This window comes from Anolis carolinensis, chromosome 1 (genome assembly GCF_035594765.1).
Source record: "Anolis carolinensis isolate JA03-04 chromosome 1, rAnoCar3.1.pri, whole genome shotgun sequence".
Lineage (NCBI taxonomy): Eukaryota > Metazoa > Chordata > Lepidosauria > Squamata > Dactyloidae > Anolis > Anolis carolinensis.
In genome coordinates, this window is record NC_085841.1 from 16,445,400 (window position 1) to 16,467,882 (window position 22,483).

Here is a 22,483-nt window from a genome sequence, read left to right on the forward strand (position 1 = left end):
AAATAAATAAATTCCCTCCTTTTTTACCATGAAACACACTAAGGGTGATTTCAGACAGGGACGAAGTCCGCGCTGACCCAGGTTTAAAACACTTGGGTCAGGGCAGCCTTTGTACCTACACCAGCCTGAAAGCCCGCACTTTTGGTGCTAGGTGTCCAGATGCACTCCTGCAACCGAGGGGACATTCCAGACAGCAGTTTCGTGTTTTTCTGGGCTAAATCGGCCCAGAAAATGGCAAGGGCACTAACCCCTTTCCCAACCCCCCAAAAACCTTCAGTAAAAAGAAAATAACTTATGGGGCCAGCATTTCCTTGCTCCTGGCCCTCTCCTGGCACTTAGGTATGATGCGCCAGGAGAAGGGGGCCAAGAGTGATTTTTCTCCTTCCTCCTTCCTTTCTAAGCGCCAGGAGAGGGCAGGCGGCAAGATAATGCCGGCCTTGTAAATTATTTTCTTTTTACAGGGATTTTTGGGAGGTTGGGAAGGGGCTTGGTGCCCTCAACAACAAAAAACAAAACTTCTGAAGGAACAGTCCAGACAGCAGAAATAGTGGGTTTGACCCATACCTTTCAGGAAAGCACACATCAAACCCACTATCAAATTAATTCACTACAAAACACGGTTTTCCTGATTTGTGGCAAATGTAGTCACTTTTCTGTGGGATGTCATCTGGATGCCCCACTTGAAGAAGCAGGATCTCTCACTTCTAAGGGGCTGTCTGGATGTGTCCTAATACAGTTATCTCTTTGGAGAGACCTCCTCCCTTGATTCACTTCAACACTTTAATGATTTAATTCATGATTCAAATAGTCAATCCCAAGTTCTGTTTTTGGCCATTGGCTTTAAGGTTACACCCAAGGAAAGAAATTGGGTTTTAGCTATTAGGACTCCCCAAGCACTTTCTCTTATCCTTCCTTGGCAGATCTGAAATTGATAGCAATCCTGATGCTTTATTAGAACCATTGCTTTGGCTCTTTGTAGGCTTTAATAGTTAATGGAGAGGGCAGGACAATAAACCGCCAATCGTTCTCCAAGTAATGAATTTTACATTATTATATTTGCCTTGCCTGAAATATAAACACTAAGGGCCCTGTTCTCAAATGGCTTATAGCCCATTTTTGCATAATTAACATGGGAAGCTCAAAGAATAGCTGCTTTGTGGATTAGACAAAAGAAGGTCTACTGCTCATCAACGCAGATTAATTAGCCGGTTATCTGAATCTCAGCTGGTGTTCTGGTCACAGAGGGATGGGCAGGAAGGCAAAAGAGCAGAATGAGAGTTAAATCTCTCTTGGAAAAAAAAAAACGGAAAGAGAAAGTCTCATTTGTCTTATGTTGTTTTCCAACAGTTTAGTGAAGAGTGTAGGATTACAAGCCTTTGTTAGGGATGACTGAGAATTTCAGTTCAGTCTAGTTATGACAGCAGTTTACCCAAGTGCACAAATTTATTTGCAATGGGGATGGAAAGAAGTTGAGATTTTAAAAAATTAATATGGGACAAAACAAAACTAAAATGTGTACATCAAAGCCCAGTTGGGTGCTTTTACCCTGTAGAATTTACTGCCGTTTGACACCATTTCAACTCAAGGGTTCTCAAACTGTGCTCCGCTGAGCCCTTGAGATAGCCCCTGAGTGATAGTGAAGGGCTCCACGGCTCCATGCTGCTTCCTGCCTCGTCCTCTTTCCCCCTCCTGAGAAATGCAGGTAAACGTGTTTTACTTGCATTGCAGAAGGGAGTTGGACTGGATGGCCTCTGGGATTTCTATTATTATTATTATTATTATTATTATTATTATTATTATTATTATTATTATTACCCACCTTGAGCCATGAGGAGAAGCAGATAATAAATAATAATAATAATAATAATAATAATAATAATAATAATAATAATAATCCTCTTCTTCCTTCCAGGAAAAGTACAGTCAAAGCACCCACAACAGATGGCCATCTAGCCTTATTATTATTATTATTATTATTATTATTATTATTATTATTATTATTATTATTATTATTATGACTAGATAGCCATCTGTTGTGGGTGCTTTGGCTGTGCTTTTCTTGGAAGAAGCAGGTTGGGTTGTATGCCCCCAGGAATCTTCCATTGAAATACTGTTAAGGTTATGTTGGTTAAATATTTTAAATATTGTATTGTTCTTTCCTTCCTTTATTTTACTTCCACTGTGTGAATTAGTTCACACAAACACTCTCCATCCATCTGCCACTGGCCCGGCCTATCCTGGGATATTTATTTATTTAATTTATATACCCTCTTTCCCCCCCAGATAGATACACACACACACACACACACACACACACACACACACACATACATATTATATATAATATATATTTACTGGGGCACCACAAGAAACTTTTGCTTCCAAAAGGGCTCCACGGCTGAAAATTTTTGAGAACAACTGCTTTAGAATAATGAGAAATATAGTTTGGTGTGACACCAGGACTCCCATGGTTCAATAGCACTGAAACGTAGCAGTTAAAGTGGTGTCAAACTGCATTAATTCTGCCGTGCAGATGCACCCATGTGGTAATCACAATCAGGGTTTGCTACTTTTTCTTTTCAGCACCTTTGTGGGACGTAGTTACAACATAGGTCTTGCTATATTGGGAAAAACAATACTTTTTGAAATTGTCTTGTGAAGATGCAAGAATAATTTTCTTTTCACTGCACTTGTGAAACAATGCTTCAAATGCACTACTGGATGAAAAAAAATGAAGTCATTATTCATACATTGGTGCGTTTCGGTTAGGAGTATCAGGAGCTGTCTTCTACCATGTTAGGTCGACCTAGTTATGTTCTTCAGCTAGTATTATCTAACTAAACCACAGTCTCAAAATTGCTTTCAAATACTATTTCAGAAAGGTGAAGTTTTACAAATGCAGAGATCTAGAACAAACATCTATTTTTGCATTCAAATGCAAATGACTACCTCTCCTATATTTGTACACACTGCATGAAATAGGCTTTGTGGGATTGCTCCACCCGCACTTTAGTTTGAAGGTGATCTGGACCACATAAAATGGGTCATTACATGTGTATCCATTCTTCAGTGCCAACGGGGTTGTGATCAGACATCCTCCTTGTCCTTCAAAGTTTAAAAGAGGTTGACAGGCTTGCTTGCAGAGGATGTAGGCTGGCAATTTGCCACCCAGAAGCAAGCTGAGAGATTTGTAGCACAGTCAGACCTATTGTCAGTTTTGCTACATTATTGTTCCCCAGAATTTTAAGAAAGTAAATATGAGAAAAACACAAATATATGTGTGGAAGTGTAGTAGGAAAGGAGAAGGGGAGGAAATGCCAACAATGTGGGCTACGAAATGGCTTATCAGAAGCTGCCTGGCTACAAAATGAATTGACTGAATTGATGATACTCTTGTGCAAAGGGAGGCCAACATGGAAGAGAAGAAGCTGCGGCTCATTTATTGTGACACTTCAGAGAAAGAGCTCATGGCATTCAGGAGGCAGGAGAGAGACTTAACCACACGACAGGCCATATTTATATCTCCAGACTGTTTCACCCACTGTCCTCAATTGACTTGTCTAGATCAAAAATGTTAGTGCTTCTTGGAAGTATATATCATGACATTTCCTTTTACAACAGTTTGGCATTTTGTATAATGCAACTGGGACCAGCAGCAAAATGTTACTGGGCCTCCTTACTCCCTAGCAGGCCTGGTTCTGATTAGGTTTCCAACTAACTGTGATGTTTTGCTCGGTGAAACGTTTGGCTGTTGCGGACAAGTACGGACAAAGGGCAATCTTGGGGCCACATGTGGCTCCATGACTATTTTCTGGTCCTTACCTCATCCAGACTGCCCCTGTTTCTGTTCAAGAAGAGATGTATATTTTTTCCTGCCAGTCTTAGTTTCACAAGCTCAGAAGTAGATGTCTAGCCATTTCTTTGTATTTTTGGCAATCCAGGGAAAGAAAATTAATTCATAATATATGAAAAGTTGGGGTGGGTTAAAAAGGAATTCTTGAGTGTTAGGAAAACCACAACAATGAGAATATTAACTCTGTGGAGTGAGTGGAAAATGAGTCTGTCGTGACATCTCTGTGTTTTTCTATATGCATGTGATGCTCTCTCACCAGCTGATGTGGTCTTCAGGACAGGAAAGGTTCTGTATGCTCTGATATGGAAAATAAGTGTGAGAAACAGCTGCTAAATAACTAGAGAACAAAGAGGATTTATAAGGAGGACATTGGTATTACTACAGTTTGGTTTCAAGATTCCTTGTGAATACCACAATCAGTGGATGCTCAAGTCCCATTATATAGCAAAATGGCACCCTTTACATAAAGTTGCAAAAATCAAGGGTTTTTAAAATTTTATTTGTGAGTATTTCCAAGCCATGCATTGTTGAATCCACCTGTGTCTGTGGGAATGTTTTAATTTTTTAATTTGAGGATTGCAAGAGTTTTCTGGAAGCTAGGTAAATGTGATATATGGTCAGTGCACTATAACAACAACAACAACAACAGCAACAAAAACAAAAACAACATATTATCTGCCTATCATGATGGCTTGAGGCAGAATACAGTAAAGTCAAAAACGTATGAACATAAAATATATACAATAAATTACAAAAATATAAATGCAAATATATATATATATAAACTTGCACCAAAAAGAGATACAGAATTGACATATAGTAGCAATAGAACATAAATCAAAACTCAGATTGAAAGTGACCAGGTAGGCCTTCCGGAAGGGATGGATCTTCAATTGCGCTTAAAATTCCGCCAACTTGTTTAGCTGTGGCAGCTCTTCTGGCAGGCCATCCCACAGTCATGGAGCAGCCAGTGAAAAGGTCTTCTGGGTGACAGTCACCAGTTGGGTTCTGGCTGGTTGGATTAGCTGCCCCCCAGAGGACCTCAGTGTCCTAAAGTGTCTTTATACCATGGAAGCAACAAAGAATTTTGTAAAACCTTAAAGATGAAAAAGCTTTATTTTGCCCATATTTATATGAAGTGTTATCTATCTATTTATCTATTTTTCACATTTATCTATTGCTCATCAGGCTCTACTGTTGCCTGAGCTGATTTATTCTTGTCTGCCTGCTCTGGGCAAAAATGAACTAAGATCCTGCTCTCTTTTGAGGGGGAAGGGGTGTAGCTCCACCTCCTTCTGGTTGTTGTCCCCAGCTTCTGCTACTCCAGTGGTTTCCAACCTTTGGACTTCCAGGTGTTTTGGACTTCGGCTCCCACAGTTCATAACTGCTAAGTAAGCTGGCTAGGATTTCTGGGAGTTGAAGTCCAAATCACCTGGAGGCCCAAAGGTTGCGAACCACTGTGCTACTCCCTGCCTTATTCTGAATTTTCCATTACCGTGTAGTTCAGAAAAAAAACTGCAATGTTGCTTTAAGACAAAGTGTATGGCTTAATGTCCTGAAAATCATTGTTCATTACAATTATTACTTTCAGTCTGGACGATTCACATATTTGGTTTCAGGTGATGGGGCATCCCAGCTCTGAAATTCTCTATTGCAAGCTTATCAGTAGAACCACCATTTATTTGTTTGCTTACGCAGGGGTTTCACTGCTGACCCACTTGGAACTGAGCCGCCCAAAATAAATGAGTGTTTTCTACCTAAGCAGGGGAGAAAGGCTTTCTATGGTAGAGAAATACAGAAATGTATTAAGATTTTATAAACATGCATGCATGTGTGCAAACAGAACAGTCTGACAATCTGGTTCTCCAGATGTTTTTGAACTACAGCTCCCATCATTCATCAGAATTGGTAGTAATTAGGACTGGTGGGAGATGCAGGCCAACAGCATCTGTAAGGCCACTATTTGCCCAACTTTGTGTTAAAGGAAGAAGTCAAGCCAAGTCATGACCCATTAACCCTTTCCAGCTCAAAACATGAGTTGCCCATTGAGTTGATATATTATAAACTATACAAGCTTTCTAAGATTTGCAACCATGTAAATTCCACCAAGAAGACTATTCATATGTTTGATAGGTAAATGGGTGTTTGTAGCCTGAATAGAAATCCACTTCGGATACACAAAGCATAGAGAGAACTAAGAGTTTTCTAGGAGAAACAGAATCCCAAAACTATCATTCCTGAAAAGCTTTGAAATAACAATAACAATTAAACAATACTTGAAGGATGTATAAGGCTTGATTTTTTAAAGTACCAGGACATGAAATTTAATCCTTCTTTCTCTTCTTTTCCCTCTCTCTCTTACAGCGGGAACAACATATATATTTAGTAAAGGCGGTGGACAAATTACATATACTTGGCCTCCCAACGACCGGCCCAGCACGCGAGCAGATAGACTGGCAATAGGGTTTAGCACAGTTCAGAAAGAAGCTGTCTTGGTGCGAGTGGATAGCTCTACTGGGCTTGGAGATTATTTAGAGCTGCACATCGTAAGTACCATCAGCAAAATGTAATCTTACTGTTTATCTTTATGTTTCAATTCCTGCTTTTGCAATGCCAATTACAATGGCGTCCTTTGCTGAAATTGATTCCCTGCCATTGAGTTATCTCTCCCCCTCCCTCAAAGCTGTAAAGTGATTTATAAATTTCAATCCAATTTTCGGAAGAGATTTTGGCATTGGAAAACTAATCCTATTGGGTCACAGCAAGATGCTTTAAGCTATTTTAGAGCTGCTGATTTCAGTAGGATTTAACAGGGCTGGAGATTGGATTCTGGGTCATTTTGGTTAAATTGAGACTTTTCTTTAGAACTGTTTTGGTGATCTGTGGGAATTGGGATGAGATAACAAAAATGAACACTACAATTCTAACCTGCTCAGAATTTTTCATCTGTGTTTTAATTTGGAATCAAACTAGATGATATGGGAAATATATATTTCCTACTTTAGCACCTTTTTCCTTCTAAAACCATGTGTGGGACCATGTCAACATGGGCCAAATAAAATACACCTTGCAACCACTACAAGCAGTCCATGTGACATGTGGTCACTTTTGCAGTACTAGCACTGTTTTAGCTGTTCATCTGAAACAAAGAGAATCACAAATCACTCTGGAGTTTCCAGGAAAATCTAGAGTGACCCCAATGTTTTTGAAATGTGGACAGCTGGAGCAGACTGGATCTTGAGTGATCCATTGTACACACATTAGAAAGTCTCACCACTATGTTGCTAACTAGTTGCAGCTCTCTGGCAGAGTCTTACTGGCAGCGTTGCTTCAGATGGTATCACAATAGGGTTCCCCCACCCAGCCATGTGATCACTAGATGTGATGTTGCCAGCAAGGGTCTATCAGGGACGTGCTTTTGGCTGGCAAAACAGTGGCAATGGTGGTGGCCCTAAGGCATTGTTGGCCTGGTCAGCTATTTGGATTTTAGCCTGGCTCAGGAATCAGACTTGCAAGCTGTGTCTTTTGTGATCAGTCACAAAATACAGCACCTTTGCAAAATACAGAGATGTGGGAAAGCATTCACCAGGACTGACATCTTTCAATATTTAAGTGAGCAGCACTACTTCAAGATATGGGCTAAGTGTAACATGGTGTTTGACCCTTTGTGTTGCAAAAGCTTCACAACTTGTACATAGCAGCTGCTCTGTCATTCTCAGCCTTACCAAATCCATCCTAAAAATAATTTGGAATAATTGGATTCATTTTTCTGATCTCTTAAATGCCAGAGATTTTACCAAGGTAACTGATTTTTCCATGCATGTGTGAGAATTTATGTGCATATGTGGGGAACTCTAATCCTCCTTTATCCTGGAATCATCAAGTACTCAAAAGCATCCACAGTCTAAGACTATGATGTGACTACCTCACATCTGCAAATGCTCATGGCCTTAAGAAACTTAAGAGTATAATGTTGGAAAGGACTGGATAGTTTGTCCCATCCAAAATTGACCTATAGCCAGATTGGCAAAACACTAGAGGTGTAGGAAATTCCATTGGTTGATTTGGATTTTGGATAATTTCTGAGATCCGGCAGCCAAGCAGCCAGAAGCGGACTGGAAAGGCCTGGTTAACTGTGTTCATTCTCCTCCCCTCTTGTGTTTAAATCCTAGAAACCCCTCTTGTGGTTTTTAAACACACACAACCACCAGAGGGGTTTCTAGGATTTAAAAATACTTTTAAAATAATTTAAAAATTTCCCAAAAAATCAGTGAATTAGTAAAACATTCTGAAACTGGGAAGACTTGCAGTCATAAATGTGGTCTACAAATGTGGCAAGTTTCATCCTGATATCTGGAAAAAAAATTTAAAAATCAAGCCTCTCAAGCTGAGAGTGTGTGGCTCACCCAAGGTACTTAAATTGGAAAAGAGAATCTTAAAAATTAATGAATGGGCTGATCTTTCTAAACTTAATAAGAATTATGCCCTACTGATGTTCTGGCACTCTTGTTTTTCTAAAAATGTTATTTGTAAAAACTTTTTTTCCAAAAAGAAAGTCAGTGGATTAGAGAAATGACTTGAAACCTGACAGGATTGCAGTCACAAATGTGTCCTACAAGTTTGGCAGGTTTCATCCTGATAGCCATAAAAATGGAGAAATTACCGCCCCCCCCCCCCTGCAAAAAATGCTCCTGAATGCAGCCAGCTGCATCATATTTCTCAGACAATCACAGGCCTCATTCTGTCCGTTCTCCTCCCCTCTTGTGGCACATACTGGTGTGGACTTAAAATCCCAGAAACCTTTCTTGTAGTTTTTGATAAAAACATTTAAAATTCCCAAAAATCAGTGGATTGGTGAAATGATTTGAAACGTGATGGGCTTGCAGTTGTGAATGTGTCCTACTAGTGTGGCAAGTGTGGTCATGATAGCTAAAAAATGATGGAGAGAGGAGCCTCTCAAATTTTCCAGTTGCTGCCAATGGACTGAATCTTCCTGGAAAGAAAACGGAACTCCAGATCCCAAACTACGGATCCAACACCCCCTCCCAAATTTTCCGACTTTTCCAGTAATTGAACCGGGGGCGGAGGGGGGGGGGAGGATCCAAAAACAGAACTGAAAACTGTACATATTTCTACCATTTTGCACACCCCTACAAAACACTCCCAGTCCTGTGTCTGAAGCATTGAGTTTTATAGCTGTCTTCTATCATTGTTCTCCACTATATTAATACTATTACTCTTTATATGAATGTCAGGGAAGCTTGTATTAGTTCAAGCAGATTTACAAAGGAAATCTGTCAGAAGAATGGTGATGATCCCGTTTAGTCTGACACCTTCTTAATCCTGACGAGCGCGGGCTGATCCCACCATTACTGTGTAACAATAAATTCTGAACAGAAAAACAGGGTTGTCACCCTAAGAAGTCTAATGGAGTAATTTCAAGTTGCCATTGAGTATATACGATACAATTACTACAGAAAGTGTCTGGATTTTATGGCATCCTAAATAAATGATCAGATGAGATAAACTTATCTTGGGCAGTTGAGTATTTCTACTGTTTAGATTAATCTAAGCATTGTTAATATATTAAGTTTGAGTTTGATTTAACAACTGTACTACTTTGCTGAAGAAGGAATATCGGTACTTCCTCTTGCAAGAAATTACTTATTGATCTATTAGCTATTTGTACTTTAACCCTCAGAAAATGTTCTCTATTATTTCCAAAGCACATTTGGCCATCCTGGTGAATTATGATGATTGGATATTAGTAGTCAAACTTCTCTCCTTATCTCTTTTTGTGTTTCCTAGCCTCACCATTCATATAGATTGTTGGCTTGTAATAACAACCAAATGACAGCATGGTGATATAATAGCTTTGGCATTTTGCTTTATGAGTGCAGTATCCTTAAGAAACAGTGGTGTGTGTATAATGATTATGGCTTTCCTGGTGATTTGCACATTTTTGTGCACAGTTCAGAGGTGTTGGCTATAACTCATATAGCTATGGCTCAGGTAATTTGTATCTCTAGTCTCTCTAGATTTTAAGATCTACAGGAGCAGCCCCTTTTTTAGTCCCACCCCACTAAAAGGTATGTATGGTGGAGACACAGGAGAGGGCCATTTTGGTGGCTGATTTTTGGATTTTTATGGAATCCTCATTACAGAGAAATTAGTTTAGTCCCCTTTGTGTTTTATTTCCACTAGCAGATAAACATCTTTTTCTTTTTCTTCAGATGGACCTTTAATAGCTAACAGGCTGAATTAATATGCTGGACTTGTAATATTTATTAAGGAGGTGTTTTATGACTGATTTAAATTCATGTATAGTTTTATTGTGTTTTATTAGATTTTTAATAGGCATTAAACCACCTTGGAAAGAAGGTAGGATACAAATAAAAATAATGTAACTAATATAATATAATATAATATATTACATGGGGTGTGTACTGCCTTTTAGAACCATGTCCTCTCAAAGGATTTCATGAAATACTGATGCTGTTTAAAAACTGAATCCAGTAAATGATAAATGCAGGCAAGGATGGTTCTTTCTTGGCCATCCAAAATGGCTCAAAGGTACTTTCCATGGAATTTGTAGCTTTAGTTTTAGTCTAAGGTTGTTCGAGCTTGGAATGGCTCACTCCTATCAGAAGCATTTTTATTTTCACTCCAAACCTGTACAGGTCAGAGTTCATATCATCATTGAACTGTTTTTATAACACGTATGATTTTATGTGCACATATCACGTTTTGGTTTTCACCTTCAGGTTTCTCTCCATCTCTGAATGTGCTTTCAAATTGACTGTAGACTTGTTAATTAATTTCACAGGGCTTTCTTAGGCAATGAATACTTAGAGATGGTTTAGCCAGTTCCTTCCTTGGTATTCGGTGTTCAAGGCAGCTTACAACAATTAAAACATAGTTAAAAATTCACATTGTGCAAAAGTAATAATAGTAATAATTGTTGTACTATGCTGATGATGATGTAGTATCATTGGTGTATGTCAAAAGTAGAAATCAGTGAAAGCAACATAGAATTAAAACTAGTTACAAAACTATTAAAATAGCAATAAAATAAAAGTGCACCACTCTGTACAACATGTTTTCCCTTTAAATACATTAGTAATGAACATAGCCAAGGTGGACTTTTATCTCTTTTGCCCAGTGGAGCTACATTGGATCAGTTAACCAATAAAAGGCCAAAGAGCTCAGGCTTTCTAGCAAAGGGCAACATGGTTTTGCCTGTGATGAGACTCTAATGGTCAAAATGCTTTCACATATGGAACGACCTTTAAGGCTTCTTACAAACACAGAGATGTGGATATGTCAGATTGCAAGACCTAAAAGCTGGTAGAAATAATAAGGTGAGCAGACACTAAACTGCTTTAACCATTTAGATCCTTAATTCAATGCACGAACAGCCAGGCTTTCACGACAGGCTATTAGAAGAAATATATTCACCCACCATATTCATCTTCCTTTTTTAAGATAGAGTTATTCCTCCACATTTGTGGTTTTGAATTTTGAGGATTTAACTATTTACAGTTTTGATTAAACTGTTATCTCTAGAAAACACTAGGTGCGTGATTCTATAGTCAACGTTCTTCTAGGACAGTGGTTCCTAATCTTTGGTCCTCCAGGTGTTTTGGATTTCAACTCCCAGAAATCCCAGCCATCTTAGGAATTGTGGTAGTAGAAGTCCAAAACACCTGGAGGACCAGAGGTTGGGAACCACTGTTCTAAGACCTAGAGCAGTGATTCTCAACCTGGGGTCCCCAGATGTTTTTGGCCTTCAACTCCCAGAAATCCTAACAGCTGATAAACTGGCTGGGATTTCTGGGAGTTGTAGGCCAAAAACATTTGGGGACCCCAAGTTGAGAACCACTGACTTAGAGATTTCTAAAGAGAAGACTTCTCCAAAAATCTCTAGGTCCTCTAGTGTGATTATGTGGTCAGCTTCCAGTGGAATTCACTCATAGAGTTATGCTAGAAGAGCTAGAAATTCCTAGAGATATTGTTCCTTCAGGTAAAAAAAAATAGCAATTTCTTCATTCTGTCAAGACCCAGGCTTGCAGAGCACCAATAACCATACACAGAGGCCAGAATCTATCTAATATCTTTATTGTAGGAGTATATAAAGTTAATAAAAACAAGTGTAGAAAATAGTCCAGAAGTAGACCTTTCAGGAAAGGTCAAAATTAGTCCAAAGAAACAATGTCCAATATGAAATATTAAGGTCCAAAGTTGTAATCCAGTAACCGAAACACTCACTTTGCCAAGCAAAGTGAGGGGAGATGACAAGGTCCTTTAGTCCATAACACTTAAGCAAGGCTAGGAAGTAAACTTGATTCTTGGAACACTAGGCTTAAATCAAGGCAACAAGAAACGAGGAGCAAGAACAGGATCCGTGGTAAATTCGTGGCGAGGTCCGGAAGGCAAGGCAAGGTCCGTGGAGCAAGGCAAGGTCCTGGGAAGCAAGGCAAGGCTGGAAACGGGAGCAAAGGACGCGGGAGTAGCGTAGTCCACACACAACCTACTCCCGAAGCTGACGAATTGACTCCGCAAGATTCCTACGTGGGCAAAACACCTAAATAGGGTCTCGGTTTCCCGCCAAAGAACAGTTCTCTGGGGAACCAGAACCGAAAGCCATTCTCTGTGTCCAGATGCATGACTCCCTAAAGTTTCCCATGGGAAGCAGGCTTAATCAGCTGAATGCCTGGCAGCGATCCTAGCGCTCCTGCGAGACGCCTCTTGAGCGCCTTTCTGTTGTTTATAATAATCACGGCGAGAAAATGGGGGAGATTTCGGCTCAAGGCTTGTTTGGCAGACTTCTGGAAGGCAAATCTCCTGCAGGTGCAAGGGCTCCAATTCTGGCTGAAAAAGCTCAAATTCTGGCTGAAACGGTGGGAAACCTAAGTTTTCCTCTTCATCTGCCTCAACAGTGCCGGGAACGGGACTACATGGCCCATGAGTCATCACACATTCACAGTTTTTCATAATCATGTGTGTTCTGTGCCCCTAATCCCAGAGAATGTGGTGGGCTAATTGTACTCAGGCATGGTCTTTTCTTGGTCTGGCCCCTTTCTCAACCTTCAGAACTTCCTGCCATGACAGGCTCATTGGTGCTTTCTCTGTTGTCCCATTGTGTCTTTTGTACCTTCACAAAGCATTGTGCCCGTGCCTAGTTGCATGGATAATTGTCCAGTTCTGGGTTATGGTGCCTTTGCCATGACACATGGCTTGATGAAATACAGTTGATATGCACATAAGTCAAGCAGATTGTGTTTAATTAATCTGAAGTTCTATGATGCTGCAGTGGTGTTTTGAGATCTAAAAACAATTTGATTGTGGTTTTTCTTTAGGGGCAAATGCCAAGGAAGAGTGGTGGAGATTAATGAGCAGGGTTAGGGTGTCAAAATAGGTATTAGATAGAGGAGAGGAACCGATGGAAGGAAGCTTTACAGGAAGCTTTGAAAAACATTAATCGAGTGGATAGAGGCTGAGGCCCATCAAGCTAAACACAGCTTGCATTGTCAGCAATATATTGTGTGACCTGTGAAGTCCTTGATAACATCCTGCTGTTTAGCAAGGCACAGAGGTAAATGAAACATCTTAATGTAATAAAGTTGTAGTTGTATAGAAATTTGGCAAATTAGCAGCCAATGACTTTTCTCTCTTACTGTATTCTTACTTCTGGGTGGGAGAATATGTGCTTTGGGCAATTATTAGCCTTGAGAACCTGTGCATCACATGGTGTCCTGTGTAGCTTTGCATTGTTTTACTTTTTACTTTTATTTTTACTTGAAAAGCGCTATGCTCTTAACCTGACAGCACTGAAAACATTGCTTTCCCTCCTAATGCTCTGTGATATGGTGGTAGTAGCAACAACAGTCCCAAAACCACACCTAATCTAAAGCAGCTACCATATACTTGTATTTACGTTGACCTCATGTACACATCAAAGGGAGCCAAAAATTTGGATTTTGATATGACCTGTGGATATGTTGAAGGGCGTTCCCAGAGTGGAGAAATGCTTCATTGGGTCAAATGTCCCTGGCATTTTCTACACAAGCATTAAAAAAGCCCAGAAGCTGTGCAACAATGGAGATAGTAGAAGGGATTGCTACTTACTTTAGGTCTTTCAGAGTAGACTAAACTTTCATGGCTCTACTCAAAAGAAGGGGGTGGCTCCTTTTTAAATCAGAGTTAAGGTATAGCATTTACATTGACTTGTGGATAAGTTGACCCAGATTGTTGGTTTTTGGGGGGAGGAGTTTGGGGGGGGGTTACTAAATTTTCTGACCTGATACATGAGTATATAATAGTGACCCAGGATTACACATTATCTGCTTAGTATATTCTATTGATGCTTAAGTTGAGCATATACAATGGCATAGTAAAATCATGTCGTTTATATAAAATGGCAAAATATATGTTTGCTTTTTGCATTTTAAAAATATTTTCAAGCCATGGATGGTTGATTCCATGGATACAGATTCTGTGGATGTGGAGTGCCAATTGTACAAACTTTCTGCTCCTGAAAATAATTTTATAAAAATGGAGTGTGAAGTGAGGTATGGCAGAGAGTACTGTGTCAGACTTTTAAGTAACCATTTGGTAGACTCGTTAATGCCATAGTTGCTCATCTCATATTTGGCAGCAGATTTGATGGCTCAGCATCTGCAACCTGCTGCAGTTTCATGGTACACCGAGCAGCAGGGAGCCCCACTTGACAAGTTGTTTTTGTTTCATTTCCTTCCCTGCAGACCTTCCCTCAATTTCCTCACCTTTGTAGTGTTTTAATATGTTCCAAGGTTCTGCAGAACAGAAGCCACAGGGGTTAATTTCAAAGAGGATTGTCTATCCCTCTCCCCTTCCTTTCCAACCATGCTAATACAAATTCAAAGAAGGGAGGAGGAGTGCATTGCTGCTCAGAGGTGCAAGGGGGAAGAATAAATACTGTAATCACAGGAAAATATATTAAACATCCAGAAAATGGAAGAATGGGATAACAGTCAGCCCTCTACATTTGCCATTTCGATTTTGCTGGAACTGATTATTTGGATATTTGATTAGAATGTTTTCTATAGGAACTGCAAGTTGACCATAGAGTCACACTGAAGGACTCAGAGCAGAGCTTTCCAAACTGTGTTTAATGACACATTAGTGTGTCAACTGTAGTGTGTAGGTATGTCGCATGAATATAATGAGAAACCTTTGAGTCTATGTGAAATAATCAGTAAATCATATATTTTTAAAATATATAAACGAAAGGTTTTTATGAGATATATTATGTGCCCATACATTTTGTTATTACAATGTATGTATGTGTATGTTTTTCTTAAAGGGTTGGTTAACCTCTGATTTTCTAGTGAAACTGCATTACTGCATCTCAAAAGGATTCATGCCTAAAAAATATGTCACCAACATATAATGTTTGGAAAGTTCTCGCCTAGAAGGCCTCATCACACTAGAAAAAATAACACTTAAAATCCAGTTTATACCTCTGCAGAATTCTGGGGTTTGGAGTTTAGGGAGGAGTCTTTAACCCCAGAATTCTGCAGGACTCAGAAACCAGATTTTAAGTAGATTTCTTCTCTAGTGTGATGAAGAATGAAAACTTTTCTATGAATCTCTAAGTTCTCCAGGGTGATTCTATGATCAACATCTAGCCAACATTTTCCATATAGTTATGGAGGACCAAAAGATTCCTGAAGAGATGTTGTTTAAATTTTAAAAAATGTCTTTTTAATTAAGAATATTTTCTACTTTCATGAGATTCCTGTGCCTCTAACTCAAGAGAATGTAGAAGGCTGACTGTACTTGATTCTAGCCCCAAATGTTATAAAGAAAATGTGTGGAGGTCATTCCACCCAAAGCACAATACAGTAGATGAATATGACCCAGGGTGGTTTCATTCTCTTCCAAGTGAATTTTGCCCATTGCTGCCCTCACAGCATGCATAAGGTCCCTAGGCATAGGTACAGGCTGGGCCATATCCATCTCCTGTGCTTTTAGTGGAATGACCCCAAACCTTTTAAGAAGTGATGTGTCCTGGGTCCAATTTCGAAAAGTCCTCCAGCTTAGATACCAGATGATGATAGGAAACCTTTCCTCTTTTCTTCTACCATTTCACATGATTTATTTCTGTTCTATGCCTACTTGATCAGTTCAGCGTGTGTGCAGAAGGCGGGCAGGGGAGTTGCCCTCTAGCCTCCAGGTAAGCCATCCGTTATGTTGCAATGGGAGGCTTTAATTGCAAAGGTTTGTGTACATGTCTGCAAGTTGCTGTGCTCAACGAGTGATAAGTTTTGTTCAGAGCAGCATCGAGGGACTGCGCAGTTGCTTGCTACTGCTAGATTGGCTCTCCGCGGATCAGTTCTTCGGAGCATTCAGTGTACGATTTTCCAATGCTCTAATTGCTTATGTCTGGGAAAAAAGAAAATAAAGCACACTGTTATATGCTTGCAATCTAAAATAAGATGGTTACATACTTCAGTAGAGGTGGATCTTGAAATGGACTGCACAGGACGTAGAAAGATTTTACTGGAAAGAATTCTTGCTTTCACATGAAAAATAAGTAAAGTTTCTAGAAGTGTAAAAGGAAATATAATCCCAGAGAACTCAATGCAGCAAATACAGTTTTAAGAATGATTTCCATTTAAATTTATGTCAGTTTGCATTTTGCGTGTCTACACATCTATATCCAGCCTGCATTCATATCATGCCTTTTTTATTTTTTGAAAAATACAAGGCAGATAAAACAAGAAGCATAACATTCAAATGAATCTTTAAAAGAAAAGGAAAGGAAATCATTTATTTCATTTTCGAATGTTCACAGTTTGCACACAAAGGTGAAATATGTTGATTCAAAAGACAAGGTGGAAATATAATCATATCACTTAATTTTTAATATGCAAAAGCTGATGGGATTGAAGTAGAGCTCAGGATCTTGATCTGTGGATACTGTCAAATATATTAAGGATTAGGCTTGGGCCTAAGTCAGTTTGAACGAAAATGATTTGTAATATTCAGTGGTCCATTTAATATAATCTCCAAAAACAGAATAGGGAGGAGAGAGCCACAAAGCCTGGCAAAATGGATTAAGGGAGACAGATTTTATCTGTTCCTGGAGAGGATGGAGTTAAATCTGCAATATACCTGAGGCAGGATTCTGCCGTTGGGCTTTTGGAGAATATGGTATTAACTGTAGTATCTTTTCTTCCTCCCTGACAGCAGCAGGGTCCATCCATTTCTTTTTGGAAAGTTGCCTAGGCTCTTCCTCCAGAGAGGGCCCTGCTGGGAACCCACTTTCCCAGCAGCACTTGCATGGGGCAGGCATTGAAAAGTCTGAGAGTTCCTCTTGAAGCATCATGGGAGTTGAAGTTTCTCTCTCTCTGTGTTTCTCAGCCTGTAAAAAGCATGGTTGTGTCCATGCTCTGATTAGCTGAGAATGGACACAATCGGAGACTACAAGTCCCAAAACCCTCCCTTGTGGTTTGTCTTATTTTAAACAAAATGGTTAAAACTTAAAATAACTCTAAAACATCATTAGATTGGTGAATTGTTTTGAAACTTGTCAGGCTTTCAGTTGTAAATGGGCTCTAAATCTGAGGTAGGTTTCATGCAGATAGACCTTAAAATGACTAAGGGTTAAGCTTTTAAAATTTCCCATTGTAGCCAATGGGTTGAATGAAAATGGCAACACTTCTCCTGATTCAAGTAATTTCCCAGTAAACAGAATGAGGGGTTAGCTGAAAATGGACCCTGAAATGCCTTTTTGGCTAAATTGCACACCTCTATTTAGGATAAGGTGGGGAGCCTTTCTATCTTTCAGTCATTCCTCTTTTTGTCATTTGTAACATACCGGTAATTAGAGCTCTGGTTTTCCCCCCCAAAAATTATAATTATCAATCTCAAAATTGCTTTCTCTTATACTTTACATTGGGTTTTTTAAATATATTAAAGAAATGTTTGATCTACACCCAACTGAAGTCAGTGAAAATAATCTACAGTAATTGCATTGAATTGCTTGATACTTTGGCTTCTTCTACCCATTAAGTCCTTATTCTATCTGAGATGTGAACTCTTTACCCCTTCTCTCACTAAAGGTTGGAGGTCATATGAATGACATTTCCTGTAACAAGAATCATCCGTACTTTGAAAACCAACATGTCAGAGAGAAGGCTATGCTAAAATCTTTTTGTTTCCTGGTATATAGTGCGACCCCTGCAGATCATATATCTCAAGGCTCCCTGTGGGAATCTGAAACTTTGGAAGATAGTGAAACCTGTATTTTAAATATACTTTGGCTGGAAACATAACATATAATTGCACTGGGGTCAAAGATTTCCAGGGGATATGGATATTTATTTCGTTTCTAGGACCCCTTTATCCATAGATCCAATATCCATGATTTACTTACCCATGTTCCATATATTATATGCACCCCACTTTTTATCTGTCAAAAGAGACTCAAAGCATTAAAACATAACATTAAAAAACATTATAACGTATGGATTAAAACCTAACACATACAAACAAAAAAAAGAGTTAAACATCAAATATTAAAAATACATAGTTGATGAATAAAACCATTAAACAAATCTATTAAACTACATAAAACACAACATCCCCTGGCTTACTGAGGACCCACTGCAGTTATCCAGGGTGCAGAGACCTCTGCCCAAAATAGGCTTGGTACCTTGGGTTGCTTTTTTATAATTCAGACTAAAATCTAGGACATATTTGCCAGAACCCCACAAATGTGGGAGGCACTGGGTCCACTGGAGAGGTGGAGTAATTTGTAAAATGATGGTTCAACTGTGGAACTGATTTATCTCTTCCACTTCATGGCCTCAGAATGAAACAAGTAAAAATCTACAACTGACCTGAACATTTTTCTTGTTCCCATGAAGTTCCTGGGAGTTGCAAGCCCTTGTAGAGCTAACAACGAAAAATTTAACAAAGAAATTATTTTTCCTGCTCCACCTTCTACCCAGTCCTGGACCCATTTATAATCCCTGAATGGGATTTCCCCTGAAACCTCTTTTTTCTCAAGCCTGGGTGGAAATGACCCAAGCAGTCTGGTGGGAGAAAAATAATAATTCCACTTGCTTTGCTGCTTGTACTTATGCAGCTCCTTTTATATCCCTCATATCAGAACTGTTGTTCAGCATCTCTAATTACCATATTAATCTTCACTATTCCTCGATACAGGTGTAATATCAGGTATCTTTGCTCTCTGACAGGGTTATTACTTTTGACCCTCAGAGACGTTGCGAAGGCACCGCTTTCATTCGCAAACCATTTTTTATTTTATTGTTCGGCTCTTGCCAGCAATCTTAATTGGCTCCCTATAGCTATTTTTATTTTAAGAATGGAGAGAGCGTCCAGACACTGTAGGGAGGGTGAACTATAACAGGTTCCAGCTCTCTTTACAAAGTGCTCAGGGCAGCACATAGAGACAGTTTATTTCTGTACTCTATTCAAAGTCTTGATTACCACCCTTTAGCTGCAGCCTTACACGCAACAGTTGTGAAAAATAACCAGTTGTTTCTAATTAATTCCTTGGGACTAACTAGTTACTTTCTGGAAATAATTGCTCCTCAATAAAGCAACTAATTTCTTATTAATTCCTTTCCCCTTGTACAATACCTGTATCTGCAGGGATGCATTTCAAGATCCCTCTTGGATGCAAGAAACAATGAATAATAGCAATTCGGGTGTACACATACCATAGAATTGCACTGGAGGCCCCTTCCACACAGCTTCATGAAATCCACATTGAACTGGATTATATGGCAATGTGGACTCAGATAATCCAGTTCAAATTAGATATTGTGGATTATATGCCTTGATATTTTGAGTTATATGGCTGTGTGGAAGGGCACGGAGAGGCCCATAAAATATTCCAGGGGAGCGGGGAAGGATATTTTTTTTAGAGTGGTAAGTAAAACCATATAGGATCCATGAATATGAATGAACGAATGAATGAATTTTATTGTTACAGTCACAGACCAAGAGTGTAAAACTTTGAAAATTTTAAAACATAAAAAACAGGGTTTTTTTAAAGAAAAGTATTAAAATTAATACCAAAAAATCACAACATTAAAGGAGATATAAATCATATTGTATCATTAACATATAAATGTAACTAAGCAGGCATAAGATTAAAAAAAATTGGCTCAATTCAGTATCCCTTCAGCATAACATAAATGTCACTTATAGACTTGTGCTATACCATCCCCATGTCTATAAAACCCTGAAATTTTCCCAGATGGCTATTCCATATTTCAGGGTGAGCAGACAGGTTAGAAAAAAGTGCCTGGAAACTTTCCCTCCCCATACGCAAAATGATGACATCAATACTAAGATCATCAATGGTTCTCTGGATGTCTCAATGCTTTTGTAATCACGGTGTGTCTGGGCAGGGTGGTTGGTTGATTTCTCACCAGCTTCTCTAATCCTGAAAATTCATTATAAAACATGGAATGGAAATGTGGGACAGCTTTGGGGTTTTACAGTCAGTTGGAAGGAGGACATTGGGCACTACGTGGGGAGGAAGTGAATACTAACTATTAGTGGTGTGCATTTGTATGGAATCTCTGTTTGTTTTGTTTTGTTTCATTTATTTCAGCTCATTTTTTTTCATCTCCACTTCCAAAAACAGGACGCCTACCTGAATGGGATTTTCGTCTCGTGTCCGAAAAAACCAAAAATTTTCGGACCATTGGGAGAAAATAATTATAGTTCTCCTAAGGGCCAGTTTTAGAGAGAGACTGAAGGTTTGAATAGAGACAGGAGCTCACAAATAATTTTTCCTTTCAAAAATATATGTAATCTATAACAAATATTAGGACTATCCTATTGTACTTGTTCTCTATACCGCCCAAAGGAGAGGGAGGACCAAGCCACAGACAATACAGAGAGATAGGGAGAAATAAGAGTAGTTGTTCCAAGGGACAGTTATATATAGAGAGAGGTTTGATTTCTAAACAGAGAAGGGAAGCCCCAAAATTTCTTTCCTCTGAAATATATTTCTTTAAAAAAAAACTATGGGGGAGGAAGAAAGGGGTTTTACACAAATAATAAAGAAGAAAAGCCCCACGCACATTCCCCAGCCAAACCCACCCCTACCACTTCAAAAAACCCAGCCCCTTACCTTCAAAGAAAAGAAATAAAAATATTCCAAGCAGCCAGGCAAAAAATAAAACCCAAATCTTTGCCCAGTGCCCTCACCAGCAAGGCAAGAAAGCAGCAAGGCAAGGCAAAAGGCAAGGCAAGGCAACCAGCAAGCAAAGCCAAGCAGAGAGAGAGAGAGAGAGAGAGAGAGAGAGAGAGAGAGAGAGAGAGAGAGAGAGAGAGAGAGAGAGAGAGCGCAAGCCAGCCAGCCCACCAGCACCCAACAACAGCAGCAAAGGACGTGACTGCAATGGCCTTTTTAGGGGCAGCCCCTTCGCTAATATATCCTCCCTGTCCAGTCCACGTCACTGTTTCCTTGGGCCTCTGATTGGCCAAGGATCACCTCCTCCCACCTCTTCCTTTGACACATGAGGAAGAAGTTTGCAGGAGTGGATGCCAAACGGCCCAAAAATGAAAGCAAAGTATGGTGTTTGTGCAGCTGTCTCTTTTGTGTCGCCTTTTGTTTCGTCCGAAAATTGTGTCTTTCATTTTATGCATCCGAATGGCTGGTGCAAATTGAATACAGAAATGAAATAGATGAAATAAATACAGTTCACAACACTACTATGTGCTGTCCAAAAAGCACATATATGCATGTGAAGAATACTTATCCATGGATATGTCTCTGCTTGAATTATGGCATTCGTCCTTCAAATACATTTAGCACCTTGGTTGGCTTTCTCAAAATTCTGACTAAAGCTCTGAGAGGCTCTTCTGCCACACTGACAAGGAATACACCATCCAGTAGAAACCCTTGTGTTCCCAAAGCTGGGAGGGAAAAGAAACAAAGAATATAGTCTTCCACAGGAATTGCCACTGTCCCTAACCTTGTCTAGAGAGGCTACAGTACTTTCCTTAATCAAGCCCAGGGTTGCCAGAGTTGGAGCCAGACACCTTTAAATCTCCCAGTGGAACAAAAGGCGATTCAACTGAAGCTTCTCAAAGCACATTTCTTCCCCTGCTGTCACTGCCTTAATCAAAGAGCTGATTTCAGTTCACCTAGGGCAGGCTGGGAGAGGCACTGTTTGGCCTTGCACCTGTACAGAGAACAAAGCATGCAATGTTAGCAAATGAGACCTGTTCCTCACTCCTTCATTTCCTTTCCTGTGCAACCCTGCCTCTCCAAAACCACCATCTGACTGAGCTGACAGGCCCACTGCAAGTGTGCAACTAAGTTTGGAATAGAACTAGCTGGGCCAATTTGCTTGTATCTTGTATCAGATTTGATCTGATTTGTTATTTGTTTGAAGAGGACTTAACAAAAATTATGTGGGATGTCATAAAGCTACAGCTGTTGTTGTGTAAGATAGTTTCTTACTTACAGTGTCCCTAAGGTAAACCTATAATAGGGTTTTCTTAAGCTGAGAGTGTCTTGTTCACTCAGGATCACCCAGTAGTTCTCCATAGCCAAACAAGAATTGAACCAGAGTTGTACTTGAATCTTCAAAC

At 39.5% G+C, this 22,483-nt stretch overlaps 1 protein-coding gene across 42 annotated transcripts in view; it reads left to right on the forward strand.

Moving 5' to 3' along the window:
• The window catches only part of nrxn1 (neurexin 1), a 1,150,439-nt gene that overhangs the window by 846,341 nt on the left and 281,615 nt on the right, over window positions 1-22,483 (forward strand). For all 42 annotated transcript variants that reach the window (XM_062968862.1, XM_062968856.1, XM_062968858.1 and 39 more), the window contains one exon: window positions 6,218-6,399. In XM_062968862.1, coding sequence (XP_062824932.1) covers window positions 6,218-6,399 — 182 coding nt within the window. The remainder of the gene's footprint in view (window positions 1-6,217; window positions 6,400-22,483) is intronic.